Below are 23,061 nucleotides of genomic sequence, written 5' to 3'. Positions count from 1 at the left end.
TGTCTGCAATCAGCATAAAACGATGGTAAGTTTTTCCTTTCTTTGTTTCATTTTCTGTAAAATTCATTAGTGTCAAAGTATGATAAAGTAAAATACGTGAGAATGTACAAGAAACAACTTTGTTTTACACAAAACAGTTGGAAATAAAACTGTTTACTGCACCAGGACTGGTTGTGCAGTGGAGTGTGTCTTGACACTTGAAAGGTCAGCGCCTTTCCAAGCCACACTGAGACCTGAACTGCATGATCAGTCTTAAACAATACAAATAACTGTCAGCACCAGCCTCTGATTGCAACTCTAGATGCTTTATATTTTCTGAAAATTTTAATTTCCCTGGATCCTCATTTTTCCCATCTCTCCTACACTGTGGAGACTTGATGCGTACAGATGCTTCAAACTTCTAGATGATCCCTAATCCACTCACAGGACTTTCTGTGACAATACACTCATTAATAAAAAATTAGTGCTGCACAAAACGCAGTATACTCACATTGGCAGAAAAGAAAAGGAGCAGCTTCATTTGATATCCTGGATTTGTTTTAACCCTCTCAAGCTTGTTGAGAGATCTCAGACTGTCTTATGTGCATGAGTAGAATAAGAGGTAATGAAGAACTGATGACGGTGGTCTAATTTGTATCATATTGTATTATCATGTGCATGGAAACTGCAGGTACGTGTGTCTATTGTGTCCCCACCGGGTTTGAATTTCATCAAAGGACAGATGGGAGACAATGTTCCCTGATGGTGTTTGAATAGTTCCTACAACATAGCATTGACTGTTATTTAACCATTGCTAAAAAACTACATAGGGTTTTGACTATTTCTATGTTATTGAAAAAGCTTGTATCTCCAAAATGATCCATTTTTGGGAAATTTGAAAAGTACCATTGTTGAGCAAATATTAGCGACTTTAGAGCCATGCTAGTTTCTTTGTGAGTCTCTACTTAAGCACAGCGTGTAGTGAAAGTTTCACTTGATGATGGCGCTAGATGAACGGCCACACGATCATCAAAGTCAGGATGATCAATCCTCTGGGGACCTTGAATATCTTTACCAAATTTCATGGCAATCCATCCAATAGTTGTTGATGTGTCTCATCCTTCAAACCTATGACCTGCTGGTGGCGCTAGATTAAAAGCAATTGGGATTCATCCTCTGGGGACCTTAACATGTGTGTGTCTCACGTTTCATGACAATTCATCCAATAGTTGTGGATGTATTTCTGCTTAACATTACCACAATGATATCATGACAGCTTGACAGTTCTAACACTGATGTATTTGTAGAGGATGAATACTAAATGCTGTAATAAAAGAACATTTACTGAGCAATAAGGGATGAGTCATCCCAGTAAAGAAATGTGAGTTTAAATAGCTCATGACTAATTTTACTCTCACAAAATAGGGTGTATTGTGTCGTATTGTGCTTTGTTTCATGATGCATGCAGGCCAAAGCTGTGACAGTGACGTATTAGAGTGGCACTTCAAGATAAACATCGTCATGTTGCAAGAAGAGGTTGTTCTCTTGAAAACTAATAAAAGAGATAATAAAACAGAAACCTTTACTGAGAGGAGGACACAATATTCCTCCACTTCTACCACCTGCTCAGAGTTTGTTATGAGGCTGCAGCTGAGGCAGATATTTTATTGGCTTTTCTTCAAATTACATTTTCCCTGGAGAGCAGAGAGTGAGACGCATTTTTTAAAACTACCTGCGTAACACAAAGCAGCAGCAGCCAGACTTGATTTAGGTTATACCTAAAGTACATACCCGCAGAGTTTGGAGAGAAGACGTTCAAACCCAGGTGGGTTTTGATGGCCTGTAGAAATATTTTTATGTCATGTGCAGTGATCTTTTTAAAAATTATTTATGCCCATGGTTTTATTTTTATGAGGGCAGGGAAGCACTTGAAACTTATACCATTGGAGAGCACTTAAATCTTCTTCTTCTTCATTTTATTTTAGCATCTCTTAAAGGCACAGCAACCCACTTTGCCTATTATTTGATAAATTATTCTTTTTTATTTCCTTTCCAGGTCCATTTAGTGAGATCCATTGACAGAAATGTAATGCAATATTAATACCAGTATTTTCTTTAATGTATAATTATCTAAAAAGAGAATTGTTGTGTTTATTGTTACCCTAGAATGGGCTGTTTCTATCTACATGAATAGGTCAATGGCCGCCATGTTTCTACAGTAGCCCAGAATGGACAAACCAAACACTGGCTCTAGAGAAAGCCATTTGCGTTTTCATGTCAGCCACCGCAGTTGTCCCACACGATTGGCACACGGTTCAGTTGGTTGCAATCTGCAACTTCACCGCTACATGACTTAAAAATGTATTTGTTTGTTTTGCTCTCTTCCCACAGGAGTACAGAGGCAGCGTGAGACCTTTCGTCAACTTCAACGACCAACACGATGCTGAAATTCTCCATAAAGCCATGAAAGGAATCGGTGAGTTTTTATTAACCTTGTCCTACTGCTGTTTACTTTTCCCACTCACACTCAACATGTTATGTGATATCTCATATAGGAAAGATGAGCATATCTACAGTTTCTTTCAGTTTGGAGTGTCATAGCTGCAGCAGGTTTATTTGCACATACCCACGAATGACAGTTGTGTCATGTCTATATGTCATTAGTATATATAGATACAGTCGTTTTTAAAAAAAAGTATGATAATATTTCTACAGTGCAATTTAATGCCTGCTCTGCTCCAGTTCAATAATAATAATGACACAGCTGTCCGGAAAGCTGTTCTTAACAATTAGTGCCATCCTCTGGTGCATGGGAAATTATTTCACTCTCTCCAGTGTGTTCGGTCTAATTGGAAGAGAAACCGAGTGTCCCCAAGTTTTACATTTACACTTTATAGCAAAAATACAAAGACATGTCAGAGCTTTAACACAGTTCCACAAAGTGCTCTGCAAAAACACCACGGTAATGAGCGCTTACTGGACCGCCAAACATAGAGACACAGAAAATAATTTATTTAATTTATATTCAGTTATGATATGATGGCAGAAGCAGACGGTGGACTGCTGGTTATAATGGTTTGAAATATTTGTGTATAGGCGTAGTGATAAAGTTATAACACAGGCAACATACAGGTGATACTAAACAAAGAAAAAAATATTTTTCTAAGTGAAAATGAATGTATTTTGGTCACCACTCTATCATGTTTTCTGTAAAACACTTCAATAATACTAAAAGTCATGCTTGAGGGTTCACTGGTAAGATTAGTCAACAACCACAACAGCAGTTTATTTGTATTTACCGTACTAAGGCTATCAAATCGTCAACATTCTACATTTTAGTGTACATGCGTTGCTTAAAGGAAAAGTAGACGGCAGACAAAGAGCACAAACCAACAAAACTAAATGTCAGAAATCTGTTAACCTAGAGGCCATTTGTAAGAGATGAATAATTTACAGGATATGTCACATAATTTATGTCTTTGTTTGATGGCTGTTAAGATTAATTTAGATAAAGTTTTAATAGTCTGACTTTTGACACCATTTTCCTCTCTCAATTTTAATTGGAGAGATGCAAAATGAGAAAATGTAATGAAAATGCAGCTCTGCGCTCATTAGTGTAAATCAATGGACCCGATGACAACCAGCAATTTAAAGGTGTACTGCAGGTTTACATGTGACCATTAAAACCGCTGCTTCTCCTGCTAAATATAACCTTACTGACAATCTTTTATCTTCTGTTCTTGCTTCATGTCAGTTTAGTCCTTTCACAACAAGAGCAATTATGCAGAATTTACAAAAAGGAAAAGTGAGGAGAACAATGGTGACCCAACATCTATTTATAGTCAGAGCCGTCATTACATATCAGCTGGGCTTCGAGCCATAATTACCTTGAACTAATTCAACACTTTGATCCCTCAGAGGAATTAACATGTGCTGCCCTACAGCCTGTTTTTCTATCGGAGCCGTTTTGTCTGAGGTGCTGGTGACTTTCAGGAGCTATTAATTGTTAATATAGGAGTATATTGCAAGCTGTCAATTATTCTCAATAAGGTTTTCTTTTAGATGATGGGTGCAAATAGAATAATGCTTTATTAGCCTTTTGCAAAAAGAAGAATAATTTAGCTGCATGTGATTGTTTGAAGCTCACAGAGTATTTTACATGTTACATAATGCTCGTTTGACTTCTGGTGCAGGTACGCATGAAGATACAATCCTCATGCTTCTGTCAGCACGGAGCAACGATCAACGCCAGCAAATTAAGGCAGCGTACAAAAAAACCTACGGAAAGGTAAGCTGAGCCGCTGGGAACGAAACAGAGAGCTGATGACGACCGGCAGTCACACCGATGAATGGTTAGGGGACATGTCAGTGTCTCACTGTGTCCTCCTCCTCATTCGCCAACGTTCACAGAGAAATCTGCTAAAGTGCGCTTACTCGAGTTTATCTGTCTTTCTACCATCCCCTTATTATTGTTTTTCCTTAAAGACTGAGGCTTGGCAGTAATCTATATTTATATTATTGTCAACACAAACCGTCAAAAGACCAAAACAATGTTTCTGTCTGTCTCTCAATGCGAGTCACAGGAGCCCTTTTGTTTTTATTTTGCTTCTATTCCTTCTGTTCTTCTACTTATAAAGGACTTTTGCTTGTAATGTAGAACATCCTGCATTGTTGCATTGCTGCGTTTACTTAATAAGGGTGCAATATATGGGATTCATAGCATTAAAATGGCAATAAACAACTATTTGCTGTGTAAAGATATCGTGGCGTGATATCCACCTGAATGAAGATGTAATCCAAGCTTCTCCTTGCTTTGTTGACGTAGCCGGGCTGGTCGCGCATTCTTTTAGTGCATATTCGTGCATGTGAGGGTGTCCCACTGGTTAGCTCACGGCCACCGATCTGACTTTCTCCACCACCGGTGGCCTCGGCTTCACTAAGGTTTAAAAGTCATTCAGTCATCAAGTTTTTCTTTCATTAAGAATCAAAGAGCAAGAGTTGACACTGTCTATTAGAAGTCAACAGTCGCACAGGGAAACATTCATAAAAGAGGAAGCGGGAAGACCAATTTCTCACAGTCTCTGTGGACCAGAGTGCAGTATACAGAGCCGGGCATTTTTAACGCTCTCCTTCTCTTACTGTGAAGTTCTTTTATGACCACCTGTGGATTGAAAGCAGCAGGTTAATTTGATTTCTGTGGAGGTTATAGAAAAGCAAATGTAAGTGCACCCTGAAGTTTAAATAGATGAGCCACCTTGAGGTAAAAAGGTACATCAAAAGAATCACAAAGTATAGCTCCTGGTGTTTCTCTGAATATTGCAGTGTTTTATCAAATTTGCTTTCCAGAGGCTCTTCTATTACATGCTATAAAATGTGGTGATTGCAAGAGACAATAAACTGCTCGTCTGAAATGAGAACTGGTTGCAAAAATTAAAGAGAAAAATGTTTATGATATTGAAAATGATATTTTAACAGTCAGATATGTCTTATTTCTCTGCTACATTTTACTATTAGAGTGTGTCATTTCTGCTACTTTCACAAACCTTTTATGGGAATTTGATTTAAAATCCAGTTTTTATGTGCAAAGTGAGATGAATTATGTAATCTAGAAAAATAAAGATCTTCTGTTAGAGGGCTCACATGTTGAGCTATTAAAGAGATGAGTGTTTGACCGTATATATTGAACCGGCCAAGCACAGTAGATCCTAGGATCCCTTGGGTGTTTTGTGTGTACAGACACACACACACACACAGATGCTTTTACTCTTTTCACAGACTCTACTGGGGTCATACTCCCAGCAGCACCAGAATATGTCATTTATTGCATACAGAAATCAATAAAGTCATCTGAGAATATGTGCTGCTTGATTAGCTGGTAGTTTAAGGAACTATATACTGTGTATATATATATATATATATATTTATACATAGTATGTTTTTTTTTTCTGCGGGTACATTTCTCGTGATCATCCTCATTTCTCTGAAAATGTGGCCAATGCAGTGACATGTCACTTCATCTCCTTGACACAGGGAATGCTCTCTTTATATGTTCAAGCTTATTTGTAATAATTTACATAAATCTACATTTCTGGGAGCCCTAAAGTGTCCATGTTTCCTGTCACTATGCTGTTATGATATTCCTACTTTGCTGGTATCCAATATTTTTCACGCATTTTAAATTGACTATTTCTATGAGTGGAGCTAAAAGCACCACACAGCTCATTTGTTCTGTTTCTTTAATGTTTTACAGCATTTACGTTATGCAACATTAAGTTCAATACAAACACAATCAAAAATGTTTTTCCTTGCTCTATCATTAATCCTCTCTTCCCCACATCCAGGACCTGGTCAGCGCGCTGAAATCCGAGCTCGGTGGGCTGTTTGAGAATCTGATTGTGGCGTTGATGACCCCGCCCACCTCGTATGACGCTTCCCAACTGCACAAAGCTCTCAAGGTAACTAATGGACATGTTTCCTCAGATGCTCCACTTAATTGCAGGTCTTACATGCAAATGAGTTGAAACCCTCAGACGATGCGGTTTATTCAGGTATTTGTGCACAGATGTTCCAACAGTCATCTGAGCGATAGACTTGTTTAATGGCTCTCACTTCAGCTTGTCATAGCAGGAAAACAGTGCTGAAGGCTCCCTTCCATTAATGCCTTGCCAATAAACCAGCATGCATAATACCAGTGCACTGCCACGTAGATGGATCTCAGCCATTATTGACTTTCTCAGTTTCAACTGCAATCTTGAAATGTTCAAATGCCTGCCAGCAGAAAAGACTGCTTCATGTTGTTTTGCCATTTAAAAGATGTCTAAATGGTTTGTAGCCGTTTATGGTAAAACTACAGTACGTTACATTGCATTTAAAATGGCTGATAACTTGATATTTAGAATTACCCAGAGATGGAATGTAACTAAATACATTTACTCAAGTGCTGTACTCAAGTACAATTGAGGTCCTTTTTAGTATTTCCTTTTTCTGATACTTTTTACTTCAATTCACCACATTTCAGAGGCAGCAATGCGCTTCCATAAAAAACAACCTGCTGGAAGCATAGCACCATGTGAGCCAAGGACGCAAGCAGCACTTTGTGCTCAATAATGAAAATCACCTTCCATGTGGTATAATGTTCTCAGTGTTTCTGCTTTAAATGTCATCATGCAATATGGCCTTATTATCTTTGCGACTGCCTCTCATCACGTGTTTTGTCTCCACAGTGCAGGTTGTGACAGAACAGTGTTGTGTATTAGATGTCTCTTCTATCTACTGCTTCGTTAATGTGGCTCAAATGGATGACATGTCACACTCATGTAGACGCATTACATCTGAGCACACAAATTTATTGGTGCTGTAGGCTAGATATATTACCCAATTTATTTAATAGTTATATAAACGATTAATGTTTCAGATCTTATTTCTTTGAGGCATCACATACTTACCAACTGCTGCTTTTTATGCCATGCTGAAGGCCCATAAGGTCTGAAGGAAGGACAATATATTCAGCAAACTCCTGGATCCTCTTATAAGTTACAAATGGAAATATTTATTTTTTGTTCTCATTATTCTTTCATTGCATTTACTTTTTGTATTACCAGCACAAATGAAATGTTCAATCAAAGTGAAGGCAAAGCATTTAGGACTTGACCTTGACATTCCCATCACACCTGCTCCATTTGTTTGGCGTGTCAGACTTTTTTCTCGTGGGAGGTTAATTGCAGCAAAGAGAGGAGAATTGTCTTTAAGTCTTTCAACCGAGCGTATTCATTCTCTAATTGCATACTTCTTTAGTGTGTTGTGCTGACAAATTATGAAGTTTTTCTTCAAAGTTTGTTTTAATCACTAATATTGCTCTTTAACAAACATAAGACGGGATAATAAAACTAAATATTGCTCTGAGAAAATGCTGCCGCACAAATTTGTCTCTTATTGTGTTTGGTTCCCAGGGCGCCGGGACTGAGGATGACGTGCTGATTGAGATCCTGGCCTCCAGGACCGGCGAACAGATTAAAGATATCATCAAAGTGTACAAGAAAGGTGAGTCACTCAGCTGTGAAAGAGAGTGAGAGAGCCAAAAACAGATAAACATGTCGGCCGTGAATGTTAGTTAGACTGATGTTTTTCTGTGTTTTATTTATGAGAGGGTGAAATGTTAAAAATAATTTATTCTGTTTTATGGGATTAAAAAACTATCTGAACTGTTGCTTGTAGAAAAGCTTGACACGTTGTTTTTATTACTTACTTACTTATAGATTTCTAGTATCTATAGTATTTACTCCAGTGAGAAAAAATAATAGAGGACTTTTTGTGCACAAAGCCTGTTTACAGCATATGGTTTCCCACTGTTACATGGAGGAGTTCTGTCTTTGGGGCAATTAATATACTGTACTTATATTAACACCTGTTCCACTCAAATATGTCGCAGCAAGAATGTCTCTTAACATACCAGCTTCAAATTACAACAAACCACAATGCAAAATTGTATGTGGCAACAAGGGCCGGAGGCCAAGAGGCCGGTTTATTTGATCCGGATAAAAGAGAAGGCCACTCTGTCCGTAGGCCGACTAATCAGATCTGTGCTGCCGCAGAAGCTCCTGCAGAACGGAGGACGGCCCACTAGGGTCGATTGCAACCATTAGTGACTGTTGTGGACGGGAAGTGTAAGCAATCTTCTGCCCCTCTTCTCCTCTTTCCTCCAGAATTCAACGGAAAGCTGGAGAAAGATATCTGCGACGACACCTCAGGTCACTATCAGAAACTGCTGGTGATCCTCCTGCAGGTACAGAGAGCGGCTGCTGGAGAGACTCATGTTTTAGTAATGTTTCCTGATAGTGAGAGCCTCTGGTGGTGTCATTACACAGTCACGAGAGGTTTTGGTTTAGCAGCAGTTGATTTCTCAATTGTGTTTCAGTTTAGAGACAGAAATGTAATCTTCTTGGTTCTGGGTAATTTAGCAGATAATGTCATCTTCAGGGATTCCCTCAGTTGAGAGAAGCTCTGAGCTCATTGTCTTTCAGTTCACACTGACCTGATGTTTCCCTGCGTTTGTCCACCTGTGTGTCTGTCTCTCCGTTTGGTTTGTCATTCGTCCGGCTGTGAAGGGGAGCAGGGAGGTGGGAGTAGACGAGGAGAAGATAGAGAAAGACGCTAAGGTGAGGAACAAGAACACGAGAAGAACATGGGTAATAAAAACAAAACCCAGAGTAACTAAGAAAAAAAGTTCATTTACTTACTTACTTTAAGGTACTTAACTTGAGTAATTCCAATTTCTGGTACTTTATACTTCTACTCAGAGGCAAATGTTGTGCTTTTTACTCCACTACATTGACTTGATTACTTTAGTAACTACTTAATTTAACGATCCTGATTAACAATACAAAATATACTGTGTTGACGAATAAAATATGATGTATTATTATAGGTTAAATTAAGTAGGTAAAATAAGCTTCAACATTAAAGTAACGAACACATTAAAGCATCAATAATCCAATAATATAATAAACATTATTCTGAAATGGGCCATTGTGCACAATGAGTACTTTTTATGTTACTTCTACTTAAGTAAACAACAAAGTATTTCTACACTGTGGTATTACTACCAGCACATAACCCTCCCAGTCTGGTGGCTCCATTTTAAAAAAAAGGAAAATGCTACCGTGAGACCTTTTGAAGCTGCTGTACTTTCATTGTTTACAACATTCATTGTCTTTGAATGAATGTGGTAAGAGTTCAGTGATTATAAAATGCAACATACATATAGCTTCAAAAAAGATCCTGTGCAACCTTGTACAGTACACAACCTTTAAGCTGCAGATCAACTTACTGTAATTTTACTGTCTTCTTTTAAATGTCACCATGTTGAGGGTGGGATCATATTTGTGAGGCTGCTCTCCGAAGTGCAGCTGAAAGCCAAGACAGCTCAGATGAATAGTCAATAGGATAAATTCATTAAAGCATGTCAACCTCCGGGAATGGAGCATCTTGTTTCCTATTTGACCATTATGGTTCATTGATATTGAGCTGTGAATAGGGTTCTAATAATGGGAAACATTAAGGTACATGTATCTGAATGTAAAACTAATTATCAAGACACCAGTACTGCTTGACTCATGACAGCACCACAAAGATGGAAGAAGTACTCCAATCCTTTACTTCAGTTACGGTAGAAATACCACAGTCTGAAAAATACTCCCATTACAAGTCAACGTCCTGAATTAAAAATGTTACATAAGTAAAAGTACAGAAGTATCATCAGCAAAATGTACTTAAAAGATCAAAAGTAAAAGTACTCATGCAGAATGGCTCCTTTCACATTATTATTGATATTTTATTGTTAAGTTTTTTTCACCAACAAATACACGTAAGAACATTTAATGGAGACAATTTTAGATACATTGTACCTTAGATTAGTAGTATAGTACTGCATCATATCAAATAAGCATGTTATTTTTTTAAATCTCAAACCCAAGTAACTAAGTGTCCAATAAATATTTTCTCTCTGAACTGCAGAGGAGAAAAAAATATTAGGTAGCATAAAATGGAAGCAAATGTACTTACATTCCACTGGTCATCACATAAGTAGAAGTACACAATTGTTCCTAATCTAATTATTTGTATGAATTAATTGCTATTTCTCAATTTGCACAAATTAAAACTTCATCATCTGAACAACACATTCCAAACTTCCACAGATCTGCAGGTGAAAGGACCTGACATCCAGAATTTGTCTCTCATAACAAAGACAAATTGAGAAAAACAAAACGTTTCCGAGTTGTTTTGGCGCAACACAAGGTCCTGCGTCAGTGCTTTCATTTGTGCTCTTCCTGTGTTCAAATAAATCACCTCTACCCAAGGTTGGCTGTGACGTGCAAGTTTGCACGTACAAGTGTGTGTCTGCCATTACAGGACTTGTACGCTGCTGGTGAGGGCAAGTTTGGCACAGATGAGGAAAAATTCATCACAATTCTTGGCAACAGAAGCGCAGAGCATCTCAGAAAAGGTGAGCTGGTTTGTGCCAGGCTGCTTAAAGGTTATGTGCAGATGTGTGATTAGTTAGTCAACTGCTGAAGAGGGCCAGATCAAAAGTTGCAAACAACAACATACCATCAGCCTCCTCTCGTGCTATTCTTTATTCTTTTGCATAAATAATTCAGACAGCATTTATAGGGGTTAGTTACTGTTTCAATAAATGTTAGAATGAGCAGTATGAGTGACTTATTCTGACAAATGCATCAGTGACAAAAACGTCTCAGGGAGAAGAGTACATCCTGGCATTTCAATTGTTATTTTCACACAAAGAATAAAGAAGGAGAGGCCAATTTGTCCCAAGTGAACAACACAAAACTCAGACACACAAGGTGAGAGCTTGACAAAAAAAAAAAGAGTTTGCAGGGTTTATTGGTGTGATCAACAACAACCACAAGCCCGCCGGCAGCAGTCCAAAAATGTCTCGCTGCAACAAACAGACGTCAGAGAGAAAATTGGTGAGACTTGTTCAAGCTGGTTAGTGAGTCAGTGGCACCACTCACTGGAAACTTAAAGTGGGTGGACTCGAGCAGCAAGAAACAGCAGCAATGAGCGACCACTGGAACAACATTGAGTTTATGCAACTGGAACCATAATGATAAACTTATTTCATATGGTTTCTTTCAAAACAGACGTTACAAAGTGTTTTACGTGGGAAGAACAAAATAATAGAATGTAGTACTGTAATCAAAGCTAGGGTTGAAAATCTCTGTACATCTCAAAAGAAATCAATGAATCTAATGCTTTGACAAAAATCAGACATCAGTGGTCATTGCGCATCGCCAGAGTCTTCCACAAGCTGCTAGCTTGTGGGTACTAACAACAGCCATGTTCGTTGCGTACGTTCATAATAGCTTTAGGCGAGTGGCTTCGGAGGGAGGCCTGAAGAGACGAGCTGTCAGAGTTGCAGACTTGGAACCTTTCTTGCAAGATTTAGTGACTTTTGGAGCTGGTGCTGCACCTTACCTTCATTGGAAAAGAGTTTTTCAGTTGTATGATTTATAAAATCTTGTGTATTCTTGCTGGTTTCTCCAGATTACCAACCCCATCTTTAAATAGATACAAATACAGAGAATTAAACATCTCATACTTATTCTATTGTATCTTATTCTCTTAATTTGACTGTGATGCGACCGTCACATATTTTGTGGACCCAATCCTCCAACCTGACCTCTTCTTACTTAAGATATTTTACCACAGTATAACCACATCATGATATTTCTGCCTGGAGAGAACACTAATTACTCTCCAGACCATACGAGCTGTTGTATGAGGATGCGTTGGTCGGGAATGCATTAGCGTAGGTTGTGGTGAGAGCCGTCTCTCTTTAGCATTCGCTCAAACATGACCTCGTCATCTCAAGGTGGTTGACTCTAATGGGCTATCTCTGAATATTCACTCAATAGCGCTTGTTTAATATATAGTGGAATGGATTGTTTCAGGCGCCAGTAGACCACTTAAATAAGCCTCACATACATGTTTTATTCATCCATTCATATTATGTGTGACGCACACGTATCCAAGTCGTCTTGATCAAGTTGTGGCAGTAATGTCCAAACGACTACGGCAGTTTTCAAAATCCCCCGTCAATTCATTTTGGTAACATTTGCACTTGAGCTATTGAAGTGTCCATCATTAAGTGTTATCAGTCATTTTGGGTGATAATGTTGTGCCTAATAAAGTGGATTAATTACAATACTATAGATCAATAAATGCAAAATTCAATGCAATAAATCTGTCAAAATGTCCTGTTCACATAATGTCAAGTCAAACTGGTCCTTTGGACTTTTAAATGCGTATAGGGTTTATTTTACATTTAAATGTCGCTGTTATTGTTTTGTTCTCTGCAGCGTTTAATGCCTACAAGAAGCTCTCTGGCTCTGAAATAGAGGACAGCATTGAAGGAGAGACCACTGGGAATTTGGAGAACCTCCTGTTGGCTGTTGGTAAGTGTGATTTATCAGAATGACACTTGAGTGATCCCAAACAAAAGGAGGCAAAGAATGGGGCTTTCCCCCCCTGTTAGTGGTGTCCACATCAACAGTGCTTCTGCTGCCAGCCCTTCTCTCCACATGGAGTTTAACCATCAGGATGAACAGCATGTTTCATTTCATTTCATTATAATTTCATTCATCTTTTTTTTTTCTATTCTGTTTTATTTGCTATTAATTTAGGGAGCCGTGCAAGTCACGCGTGAGAATGAAATACAGCAAAAGATAAAACGTCAGCAGTAGAAATCAATGCCAATACCATGTCAGATTAAAATGAAAGAAATTAAACCTTGACATTATTGGCTTTTTGTCTCCTCAGTGAAATGTGCCCGGAGTGTCCCACAGTTTTTTGCTGAAGGCCTGTATAAGTCTATGAGGGTAGGTGTCCGTGCTTTACAGTATCATGTTCTTCATACCTCCAATGCTTAAGAGTGTTTTACAGTATCACAAAATGAGACTTTCATTACTGTCTAATAGAATGTGTTTAATTTAATTGGTGCCTTGCAGTTCAACAAGCCTCGAGGAAGTCAGAGAGTCAAGAAATATTCTCCATTAAAACCACAACTTGTCGGTTTTTTTCACTTGAATTGAGCACATTAGATACAAAGTGTTAATTAGTGAGCTTTAGATGTGCTGGAATTCAGATGTGTTTTTTTTAACATGAGCTGTTTCCCCCTGTGTCTGAACTGTTTAAAGAACCAAATGTGGTTGTGCATGTTTTAGAAATCAGACACACTTTATATCACAGCTATCTACAGTGGGTACGGAAAGTATTCAGACCCCTTTAAATTTTTCACTCTTTGTTTCATTGCAGCAGTGATATTTCAGTTTTTCTTTTTTAATAAATTTGCAAAAATTTCTACATTTCTGTTTTTTTCTGTCAAGATGGGGTGCTGAGTGTACATTAATGAGAAATAAAATGAACTTTTTTGATTTTAGCAAATGGCTGCAATGAAAGAAAGAGTGAAAAATTTAAAGGGGTCTGAATACTTTCCGTACCCACTGTATATACAATCACTGCATAATGTGTTTTAGATGTATTTTTCCGACTGGATTCAATTAATTCATACATTATGAAAATCAATTGGCAGACTCTTAAAACGTATTTGAGACATAATCAGTTGCAACGCTTGTCAAGTCTGCATTAATTAGTGTGGTAATGCAGTTTAAATGAATAGTTCAACAGACTGGAAAAGATTGGTACCACTCTCTTAATTGTATGGTAAAGATAAAGCTACAGCCAGCAGCCAGTTAGCTTAGCATAAAGCTGAAAACGGGGAAGCAGCTAACCTGACTCTGTCCGAAGGTAATCAAATCGACCTGTTAATGGAATCAAGTTTCTCAAATAACACTCGGCAAGAAAATGATCAAGCACAAGTTGTGATGAATCACTCTACATATTTAAAGCAGGATTTAAAGCGTGCTAATTGATTTTCAAATCTAAATTTGTACAGCATGCATTTGAAAACGATTTGCAGAAATACATACATGATTTTTGCAGTTATGCAGCAGCTTTGCAGTTTAAAATGCAGCATCTGAAACTAGTAAAAAGAGAGGTGTTTTACATTTTCTTCCACTAAAGAGCTGGTTGGAGATGTTGTTTTCTACACTATCAACTGCAGCTGCTAAATTTGGTTTGTTGTTGTGTTTAGCGTGCTGGAACCGATGACAGCACCCTAATGAGGATAATGGTGTCGAGGAGCGAGGTGGACATGTTGGACATCAGAGCCAGCTTCAAAAAGACTTATGAAGCGTCTCTGTACGACACGATCCAGGTACTCAAACACAGAGTTATTAAAAACCTTTTCAGTCTGTCTGTTTCTTTAATGACATGCACTAAATAATCCAATCCTTCTGAAGAAAATAAATTTGCTGTAATTCTCATCACAGTTTCCCCCCTGATGCTCTAAACTCATCTATTCCTCTGCATGCTTTAAAACACCAGCTGGGTGTACTACGGTTATGCTGCTAATACACTATCGTGTCAGCGCAGTGATGGAGTAGAGATTAGTGATTTACTTTAAATGCCTTGTTCAGCGTGACGAGACGGACACGAGATGATGCTTCTCTGCTTTTCACACAAGCCGAAGTGAATTAGTCTATTCTCCGGGGGGCCAGATGTTCCTGCAGTGAAGAGATGTTGACATCCTCCTGTAGAAAAGGCCAATATTGAATAGATGAATAGTTATTTTTGTATTTTATTATAGCAATTATTAATGCAACAATGGCTTTGGAAGTGCTATTTTTCCCTGTGAAGCCATTTCACATCAGTTTTTTTAACTTTTCATGTTCATGTAGCTGATATTTTGACCTGTCAGCCACAAGTGTAACTAATAACATTAATTATGGCTGCACTCAATTTACAGGTATTTATATATTTCCATGGCCATAATGGTTTACATGCCATGGCTTACTGGCTCTTTGAAATGAGCCAGAGCCATAGTTAATGTCATTAGTTTCACCTGCCAAAAGTCTGTCATTCATGGGAATTGAATCCAGATTTATTACAGATTGATGGGCTGGATTGTTGATGCTGCTACTGAAAAGAGGTCTGCTTTGAAAACAGTCTATTGTTTTCACTGCTTCCTGCCTCCTCAGCCTTCAACCAATCAAACCCTTCAGGCTAATTAGCACACTTAACAACTGCCAGCTACATTCTGTTACAGCTAAGAGAAAGAAACAACTCGTGTTTTTATTCATATGCTTAATTTCATATTATTCACATCAAAATTACCAGCTACCGAGTGGGAAAAACTGTTCACATCGTGAAATTCAGAGCCTTGACTGAGGACATCTGACAGCTAGTGTTTGCTAACTCCCATTTAGCGAAAATGAACTTCTGTCTAGTGGTGAAATGGCTGCAGTGCCTGCGTAGCAGTTACATCTAAATCAAAACTAAACAAAACATATTAGTATCATAAACATTTGTTTGCCTCAGAGATTATTTTCTGCAATAATCTCAAATCCATTGGATAAAATCCCATTGGCTGTGAAATCAAGGGAACCAGTGTGATGCTAGCTTCTGGGGAAAAGATGTCATCCCTGCAGCACCTTATTTAAAATAATCTACACACTGTTTTAACACGGTATCTATTCTCCCTCCAGCGGCGGTAACCATTTTTAAATTATCTGTTTTTTTAACATTTTGCTGACATCGTGTGCATTAGAGTTTGATTCACTGCGATGTTTTTGAATTACAATTCTGTACAAGATGCTATTATTAACAGTTAAGTTAAGACTTTGATATCAAGGGGCTGCAGATGAAAACCCACTATTGGGAGGAATTCATGAATAATGTTGATTAATGCACATTGTTACTGATAGATAAATTAATAGATAGAGTTAGTAATAAAGTAAAGTAAAAAAATCTCAGCTCACAACCACAAAGCATGGTTTCACAGCCTTGTTGAGCTTGTCTCTGCACCGCATGTATTTACTGTAGCAGGTAGTCGACAAATCCAGAATACTTACTTCACGCTATTTTATACAATTATGTGGATCTCGCTAGCGTGAGCTAGTTAGCAAAAGTTTGGTAGCATTTGGTGAGCCTGCTAATAGAGGCTGAGGACATGTGATCGACTGAAGGGTGAGGGTGTGGAGATTCGTGACAACATCACATGACAATCATTTGGCAGACAAAAGCAACAAAGACAATGCAGAGCAGTTTGAGGTTCGGTGCCTTGCTCAAGGACACTTTTGGGGGGGGGGGGGGGGGGGCAATCCAACCAGCCGAGCTACAACCGCCCACATGCACAAAACGAGACAGTGTGACATTCATTGGAAAAAATACCAATAGAGCATTTTGAAATTAGAACATATCTACAATGGAAAATAACTTAAGTGCCTTAAAGCTCAAAATAGGTTCTGATAATCGATCCAGAGTTTATTTAGCGAGTGAAGAGAAACCTTCTGAGTTTTATAAGATGGATAAAATAACTCTGCGTCTGTTGTTTTTTGCAGGAGGACACAACTGGAGACTACCAGAAGGCTTTACTCTACCTCTGTGGTGGGAATGATTAATGCTGTTTTATGATGTGTTTTGCAGCCTGAATGATGAGTCATCATCATCATGCTCAGTGTTGCCAGATCGGATTGACAGTTTCCAGGCCAATCACAGTTTATAATCTGCCCTGTTCAGTAGAAACCATGCAGCCCGAATCATGAGCCCCGCCAGCATTACATACATGTGCAATGGGAAACAAGGATAAGCATACAAAGCTTCATATCTGCATCAAATAACCAAAGGTAAAATGTTGGATAAGAAGTCTATCGCAACCCACAAAGAGTGCAGTTTAAAAAACAAAAACACAAACTGCCATAATTTAAATGATGATGACGTCAGGGTAAGTACATCCTTCATTATCTCTTACGATAATTGAATACAAAATCCATATTTCATCCACCAGCTCAATGCTATTTCTCAAGTTTTCAAGTTATTTAAAAGTTGCCAAATTGGGCGGAAACCAGCCCAATCTGGCAACACTGACCATGCTGCTACATGCGTGTGAGATGAGCTTATTGATCTGGAGTTGTTGATTCTTTCTGACTTTTGCTTTTTATTGACTGAATTTGTGTGAATAACTCACCTGTCCTTTTGATATACCTCTACATTAACAGCATCGACTTCAAAGATATTTAATATTTGTTTCCTATTAGACGTTATTTAAACAGCTCAATAGTGAGTGAAGGTGCCGTTTTTATTTTATTGTAGACAACAATGGTGGCGATGTTTGAATTAATTACGCTTTTGGTTATTTTTTAAACACTTCATTTGTGTTTGCCGTGGCTCTGTTGTTATGTTAGCAGTTGTCTGTCGTGCTCACATGTATTGAAATGCAACATAGAAAAAACATCACCCGCTGCTGAATTATTAAAGCCTACATGTCGACAGCTCTCCTGCTCTCATTAATTACAAATGAACAGCTGATCCCGACTTCAATTACCATGCGCCTGTCAGTGATCAATAAGTAATGGGACACTATTAGACATTTGTTGACTCATATGAAGACATCTATAGCTTCCGTGTCTTTCTGCATGAACTGGCTTGATGTCACACTAATTGCGTCTTTAGATCAATAGATGGGAGATGACCTCACTTTGCTGGAGTTGCACCACAGGGCGGCAGCAAAGTTTAAAATGAGCTCACTGTTTCTCTACAGTCACAGGGACTTAATATATTCACAGCATTTATGGCTCATTTACTTTGAGGATCATATATCTTTTGTAGTGACTTTGTATTTATTTATCTTCTTTTATTTGTCTTTGTTTTGTCTTTGTTCTGTTTTGTATGCACGTCCATGTGCTTCAGCACGTCCAGATACATTTTATGTCTTGAAAACTTTCCATCTGAACTAGACTTTAATACAATGTTCTGAGTTTGAGAAGTGCTTGTCCTCACAGCGGGGGTTTGCAGTTATATGAACGCATCAAAGTGTCGCTGGGATTGAAGACATTAAGATATCACTTTATTTTCATCTCTGTGATTCCAGTGGGATGCATAAACTGCACCAGTTTCTTCAGATTTTTAAAGCTAAATTCAAGACAGAGTGGTGTTTGAGTGAGAACAGTCTTTTTATGCGTATAGAAGTCTGAGCTCGGCTCCATACATTCATCCTAAAAATCTAAAATAAACCTGAGTCAGTATCCCGGTTGACAAGCCTCTCCTCGTGTTCATCAAATCTCCGTCTGCCAGATGTGACCTATTCAAAAACGCCTGAAGGTTGAAGTTGTAAAATGTGTTCATGTATTGGCATGCTTTCCTCCAGAGGCTCATGCTCTCTCTGCAGACGTGTCCAATTCTACTGCAAAACGACTTTACTCAAATTGATGTTACCTTATAGCTGTCTGAGCTTTTCATTGCAGTTAATCTTATATATTATTTTGTTTCAGATGTCTTAAGATAAGAGTGTTTTGCAGATAAATATATTTATTGATTGTAGAATGTGAAGATGAAGTTCAACCAATCCAAACAAACAGAAGTACTGTTCAACCGCAAAATAAACAATGAAAAGTACTTTAATGTCTTCAACCAAAATTACAACACAATAAAAACAGAGAGAAAAATTAAACATAAAGTAAAAACTTACATATTAACGTTATCGCACGCTTTAAACATGTCTATCTTTAATGGACTTAAAAAAAATCCATACATTGATACAAAAAAACTCATGAATATTGGTTAAGTATTGGAAAGTTTAAATTTATGTGGCATTCATGCAATTAAAATGAGGTGCAGTATTGCCTGCTGTAGCAGTCCTCGAATTTAAATGAGGTAAACCAGCTGAGTTGAGTTTGAATGCCCCCTTATTGGACACAACCGCAAATAACAACACAAACTGTATGATTTTATGCTCCTGTTTATTTTTTTTAAATGGATGCAATAGCTAAGATCTAAACCAAACTATAATACAAAATAATTATATGTCTCCAGTTTTGGGTGGTTGGTACTTCCTGACCAAAGATTTCAGGTCAATCCCTGCTCTAAAGTTGCTCACTCTTTTCTGTGTTGAAAGTGTGACTCTGCCAGCTTTAGTCCAGTTTATGTCGAGTCCTGGTGGATGCTGGTTTCTTGCTTGGTCCAGACCTGCGACCAGCACATGCTAATCAGTCTCATTTCACACTAACAATGTAATATTTGTGGCGTTTCATTAATTCCCTTCAGGACTTTGTATTCTTGACTCCACCGAGGTGAAAGCTCTTTAAATGCCCAGGCATTCATAGGAGTGTGTAAGCCTGGTTTTACACTGGCGCGCACACACACACACACACACACACAAATCTCCTTAGAGTCGATAGTAAACTTTTAGTTTGACCAAGGCAAGGCCCACGTCTCTCAGCCAATCAGGAGCCACAGGCAGTCAGGCCACCTGTAAATCCACAACACCCACAGTCCACTCAGGAAGGATGCTTTGTCTCGGCCTATAATAGGATATGAAGGGTTTTAACCAGCATGAAGTGCCAAACCTGAAAGAATAGCCAACAACGTAGAGCGACGCTGAGAGTCACTGACAGTGTTGATCCTCCAGTCCTGCATACTGCCCATGTTGACAGCAATATGTCTTTTCCACTCCAGTGTCTCTAGGAATTGTATCCAAATTGGACAATTTCACACATCATGATTTATGTCCAATGCCAGAAGTAGTGTGCCCTCGATAAAACAAGAGGGAAACTACATTATTGGAAGTCTGGTGGTGTGGAAAGCCCAGGAAACTAAACACATTTTAAATTGACCTCTTTAGTCATGTGTGTCTATTTCACATGTTTTTGTCCTACTGGGCTTTCCTTGGAGTGGTGGGTGAAGTACACCACAGCAGTTTTATGTTGGAGACCAGAGTTTGTGACTCATCACAAACCTGCAATTAAAGTTTTATCTTTTATAATCGATCACTATGAAGCCATTAAATATATACATGTGTACAGTGATTATACTATGGGGATTTATCTGTGTTATATCATATCAACATCATTACAGACACATTTCGGAGCAGTTCAAGTGCTTATTTTAGCTCTTGTGGCACAATACAACATGTAAAGGAATTTGTGTTGCTGAAAAAATGGAGGGGGATAGTCAGATTACTATAATAAAAACAGATTTTAGATACAGCACAGTATGTAAAATCTAAATTATTTTGGTTACAACTGTTATTGAATATGTTCTTCTCCATTACCTGAAATTGCTGCACCTGTATTATAACTCTATTGTTCTGAGGATTTAATTAAATCACAATGCACTTAACAACACAGTCACTCTTTATGCTGGACGCCTTCATCCAAGTGTGCTCCAGTAGCACAATGCAGGAGTAGTCCAATGGCAAAAAGTGGCAAAAATAATTATATAATTTTATATTTGGTTTTAAATATGCTTCTCTTGAGAGGCCGCTGTACTGACAAGGGCCCCCGAATGTGGGAAACTATAATGCGCATGCGCAGGGCTGATTGACTCCCGCCCCCGCTGCAATCTGATTGGCTGTTTGACAAGTATTGTCATTTAAACCATGCGTGACACGTGTGACCATGAATGAAACAGATGATCTTCTACAGCACACATTTTAAAAGTCTGTTTTTTTAGAATTATGTGAGATTAAACATCTCGGTGGGATATTGTTATAAACCAAATTGTTGGTAAAAATAACTACATTTAACATGTAGCGGTTCTTGGCTCAGAGAGGACGTTTTTTCTTCCCGTATGTGTTAATCGGAGGAGATGGTACCTGGTCAAGAACAGGCTTTTTGTGATCTCAAGCATCTTTCCCGAGAGGATTAACAAACATGAAAGCAGCAGGACAACAACGCGTAGCATTGGTCCTGCTCTGCAGAGCTAACGTCACTCAAACTGAGCAGAAACGTCACGAGGACAGGTATGTGCTCACCTGGATTATTATCATCCGTGTTAAACTGTGTAGGAAATGTGAAACAGCGCATTATTAACATAACAAATAGGTAAACTGTATAATTGTGTGATTTTGCATCTGTCCAAAGTTGTTTGGACAGTATTATTCCCTCACTGGGACATGATGCAGCATACTGTTGGACAGCAGTTCATTCTGTGTCTTTTTATTCAACATAACGTTACTTTTTATTCGGAGAAAGCAGAATGTGTCACCACAGAACAGCTCAGAGTCATTAAAGTGCTTTCTGAAACGGATCTAGTTAAAGCAGAGGCATTAACATAACTGTATATCGGAATATATCAACTAAAGCTACTTTAGTACAGTTGTACAATGATGTATTTATTCACATGTCCTTAGTAATATTTATATTTCGTGGGTTGTTGCATTTGAAAGGACAGTTGGTGCCTAATGTGAAACTACTTTCAACAGCTTTCAACACTGTCAATAGGTTATTTAATCAAATTATTACACAAAGTTGTTTATTTAATAGGTGATTTTCTGTCACATTTAAAGTGGGAGTTGCTTTTACTGAGCGTCTGCTTTGCATCACATTTCTGAAGCTGCTTTTCTTGAGCAGTTGCTGTTTCAGAATCTTGAAAGAGAAACTCCTCCCTAAATGTACTTCTATATTCACTGCATTCCTGCAGTTATTCTGTGCACTGCCCTCTAATTTACTTCTTTTGTTGCCATTTCCTACATGGCCCAGAATGCAACCTGCTGAGCATCTGTGGATTTGATGGATTTCAGCTGTGGGTAAATGCGTTATGTTGCAGCAGGAGATGGAGCTGAAATAGCCATCAAGGAAAATGAGAGTCGTTTGCCTTTCTCAGATCCCAGCATGATGTGTTCTGGTCTGTTGGAGCTGCTGTGGTGGAGAAAGTCGTGTCTGCCTCTTGTAAAAATCTGGATTGCTGAACGTTGGTACTGACGCATCATGTGTGATGCTGAGGATTCATCTAAATCCTGATGTGATATCACGTCACAAATTGTCAAAATATAGATGAGCTTTATTGTGAAGGGGCTGATTGACTTTTTTTCTGTGTGAGCCCTCAGGTCAATAACAAGTCGATGGAAAAAATAAGATTTCGTCAAACACAAATAACTGATACTAGGGACTCTTTCTCAGTGAGTGTAGAAATAACCCTGTAAAGTGCATTAACTGTATTTAAGTACAGTTTTGAAGTACTTCTGCTACTTGTAATTGAATATAATGTATTTTGGACTTCACCACATGTATCTAAGAGCAATAGTTGCTCTAAGACTTTAAATGCTAAACATAGGATCCTTTTATATAATTTGATCCAATGTTGCATATTAATCTACCAAAAGTATGAAGTAGTTAAAATTAGCTCCACCTTGACCAACGGCAAGGTGGAGGTATACAATAGTATAACACTGACACTAGCCTTATTATGAGTACTTTTACTTTTGATACTGTAAGTACATTTTGTTGCTGTTACTAAAGGAACATTTTGAATGCACGACTTTTGCTTGTAATGGAGTGTTTTTATACTGTAGTATTTCTACTTTTACTTAAGTAAATTATCTCATTTCGCCACTGAACATTAGTGACATCAACTTGGGGAAACTCTGCAACTATACCAGCTATTATTGATTTAATATCATGTAAAACAATTGTATGAAATGCAGTGGAAAGGTCTTATGATCCTGAT

At 38.2% G+C, this 23,061-nt stretch overlaps 1 protein-coding gene across 1 annotated transcript; it reads left to right on the top strand.

The window, feature by feature from the left end:
• anxa5a (annexin A5a) lies at positions 1-17,392 on the top strand. The gene is made up of 12 exons (XM_031866976.1): positions 1-25; positions 2,371-2,455; positions 4,173-4,267; positions 6,321-6,434; positions 7,929-8,019; positions 8,682-8,761; positions 9,084-9,134; positions 10,888-10,981; positions 12,858-12,953; positions 13,318-13,376; positions 14,651-14,773; positions 16,959-17,392. Exons 1-12 carry the CDS (start codon positions 23-25, stop codon positions 17,016-17,018), a joined length of 951 nt encoding a protein of 316 aa, XP_031722836.1. The 5' UTR covers positions 1-22; the 3' UTR covers positions 17,019-17,392.
• Positions 17,393-23,061: the final 5,669 nt, after the last annotated feature.

This window comes from Anarrhichthys ocellatus, unplaced genomic scaffold (assembly GCF_004355925.1).
Source record: "Anarrhichthys ocellatus isolate YVR2014 unplaced genomic scaffold, GSC_Weel_1.0 scaffold37, whole genome shotgun sequence".
Taxonomy (NCBI): Eukaryota; Metazoa; Chordata; class Actinopteri; order Perciformes; family Anarhichadidae; genus Anarrhichthys; species Anarrhichthys ocellatus.
The sequence above is the reverse complement of the archived record's forward strand: the minus strand, read 5'-3'. Positions and strand labels throughout refer to the sequence as shown.

Excerpts from the sequence above, each read along its gene's own strand:
- anxa5a (XM_031866976.1), top strand. Across the intron at positions 12,954-13,317 it reads GAACCTCCTGTTGGCTGTTG|TGAAATGTGCCCGGAGTGTC; the intron begins GTAAGTGTGATT and ends TTGTCTCCTCAG. Across the intron at positions 13,377-14,650 it reads GCCTGTATAAGTCTATGAGG|CGTGCTGGAACCGATGACAG; the intron begins GTAGGTGTCCGT and ends TGTTGTGTTTAG.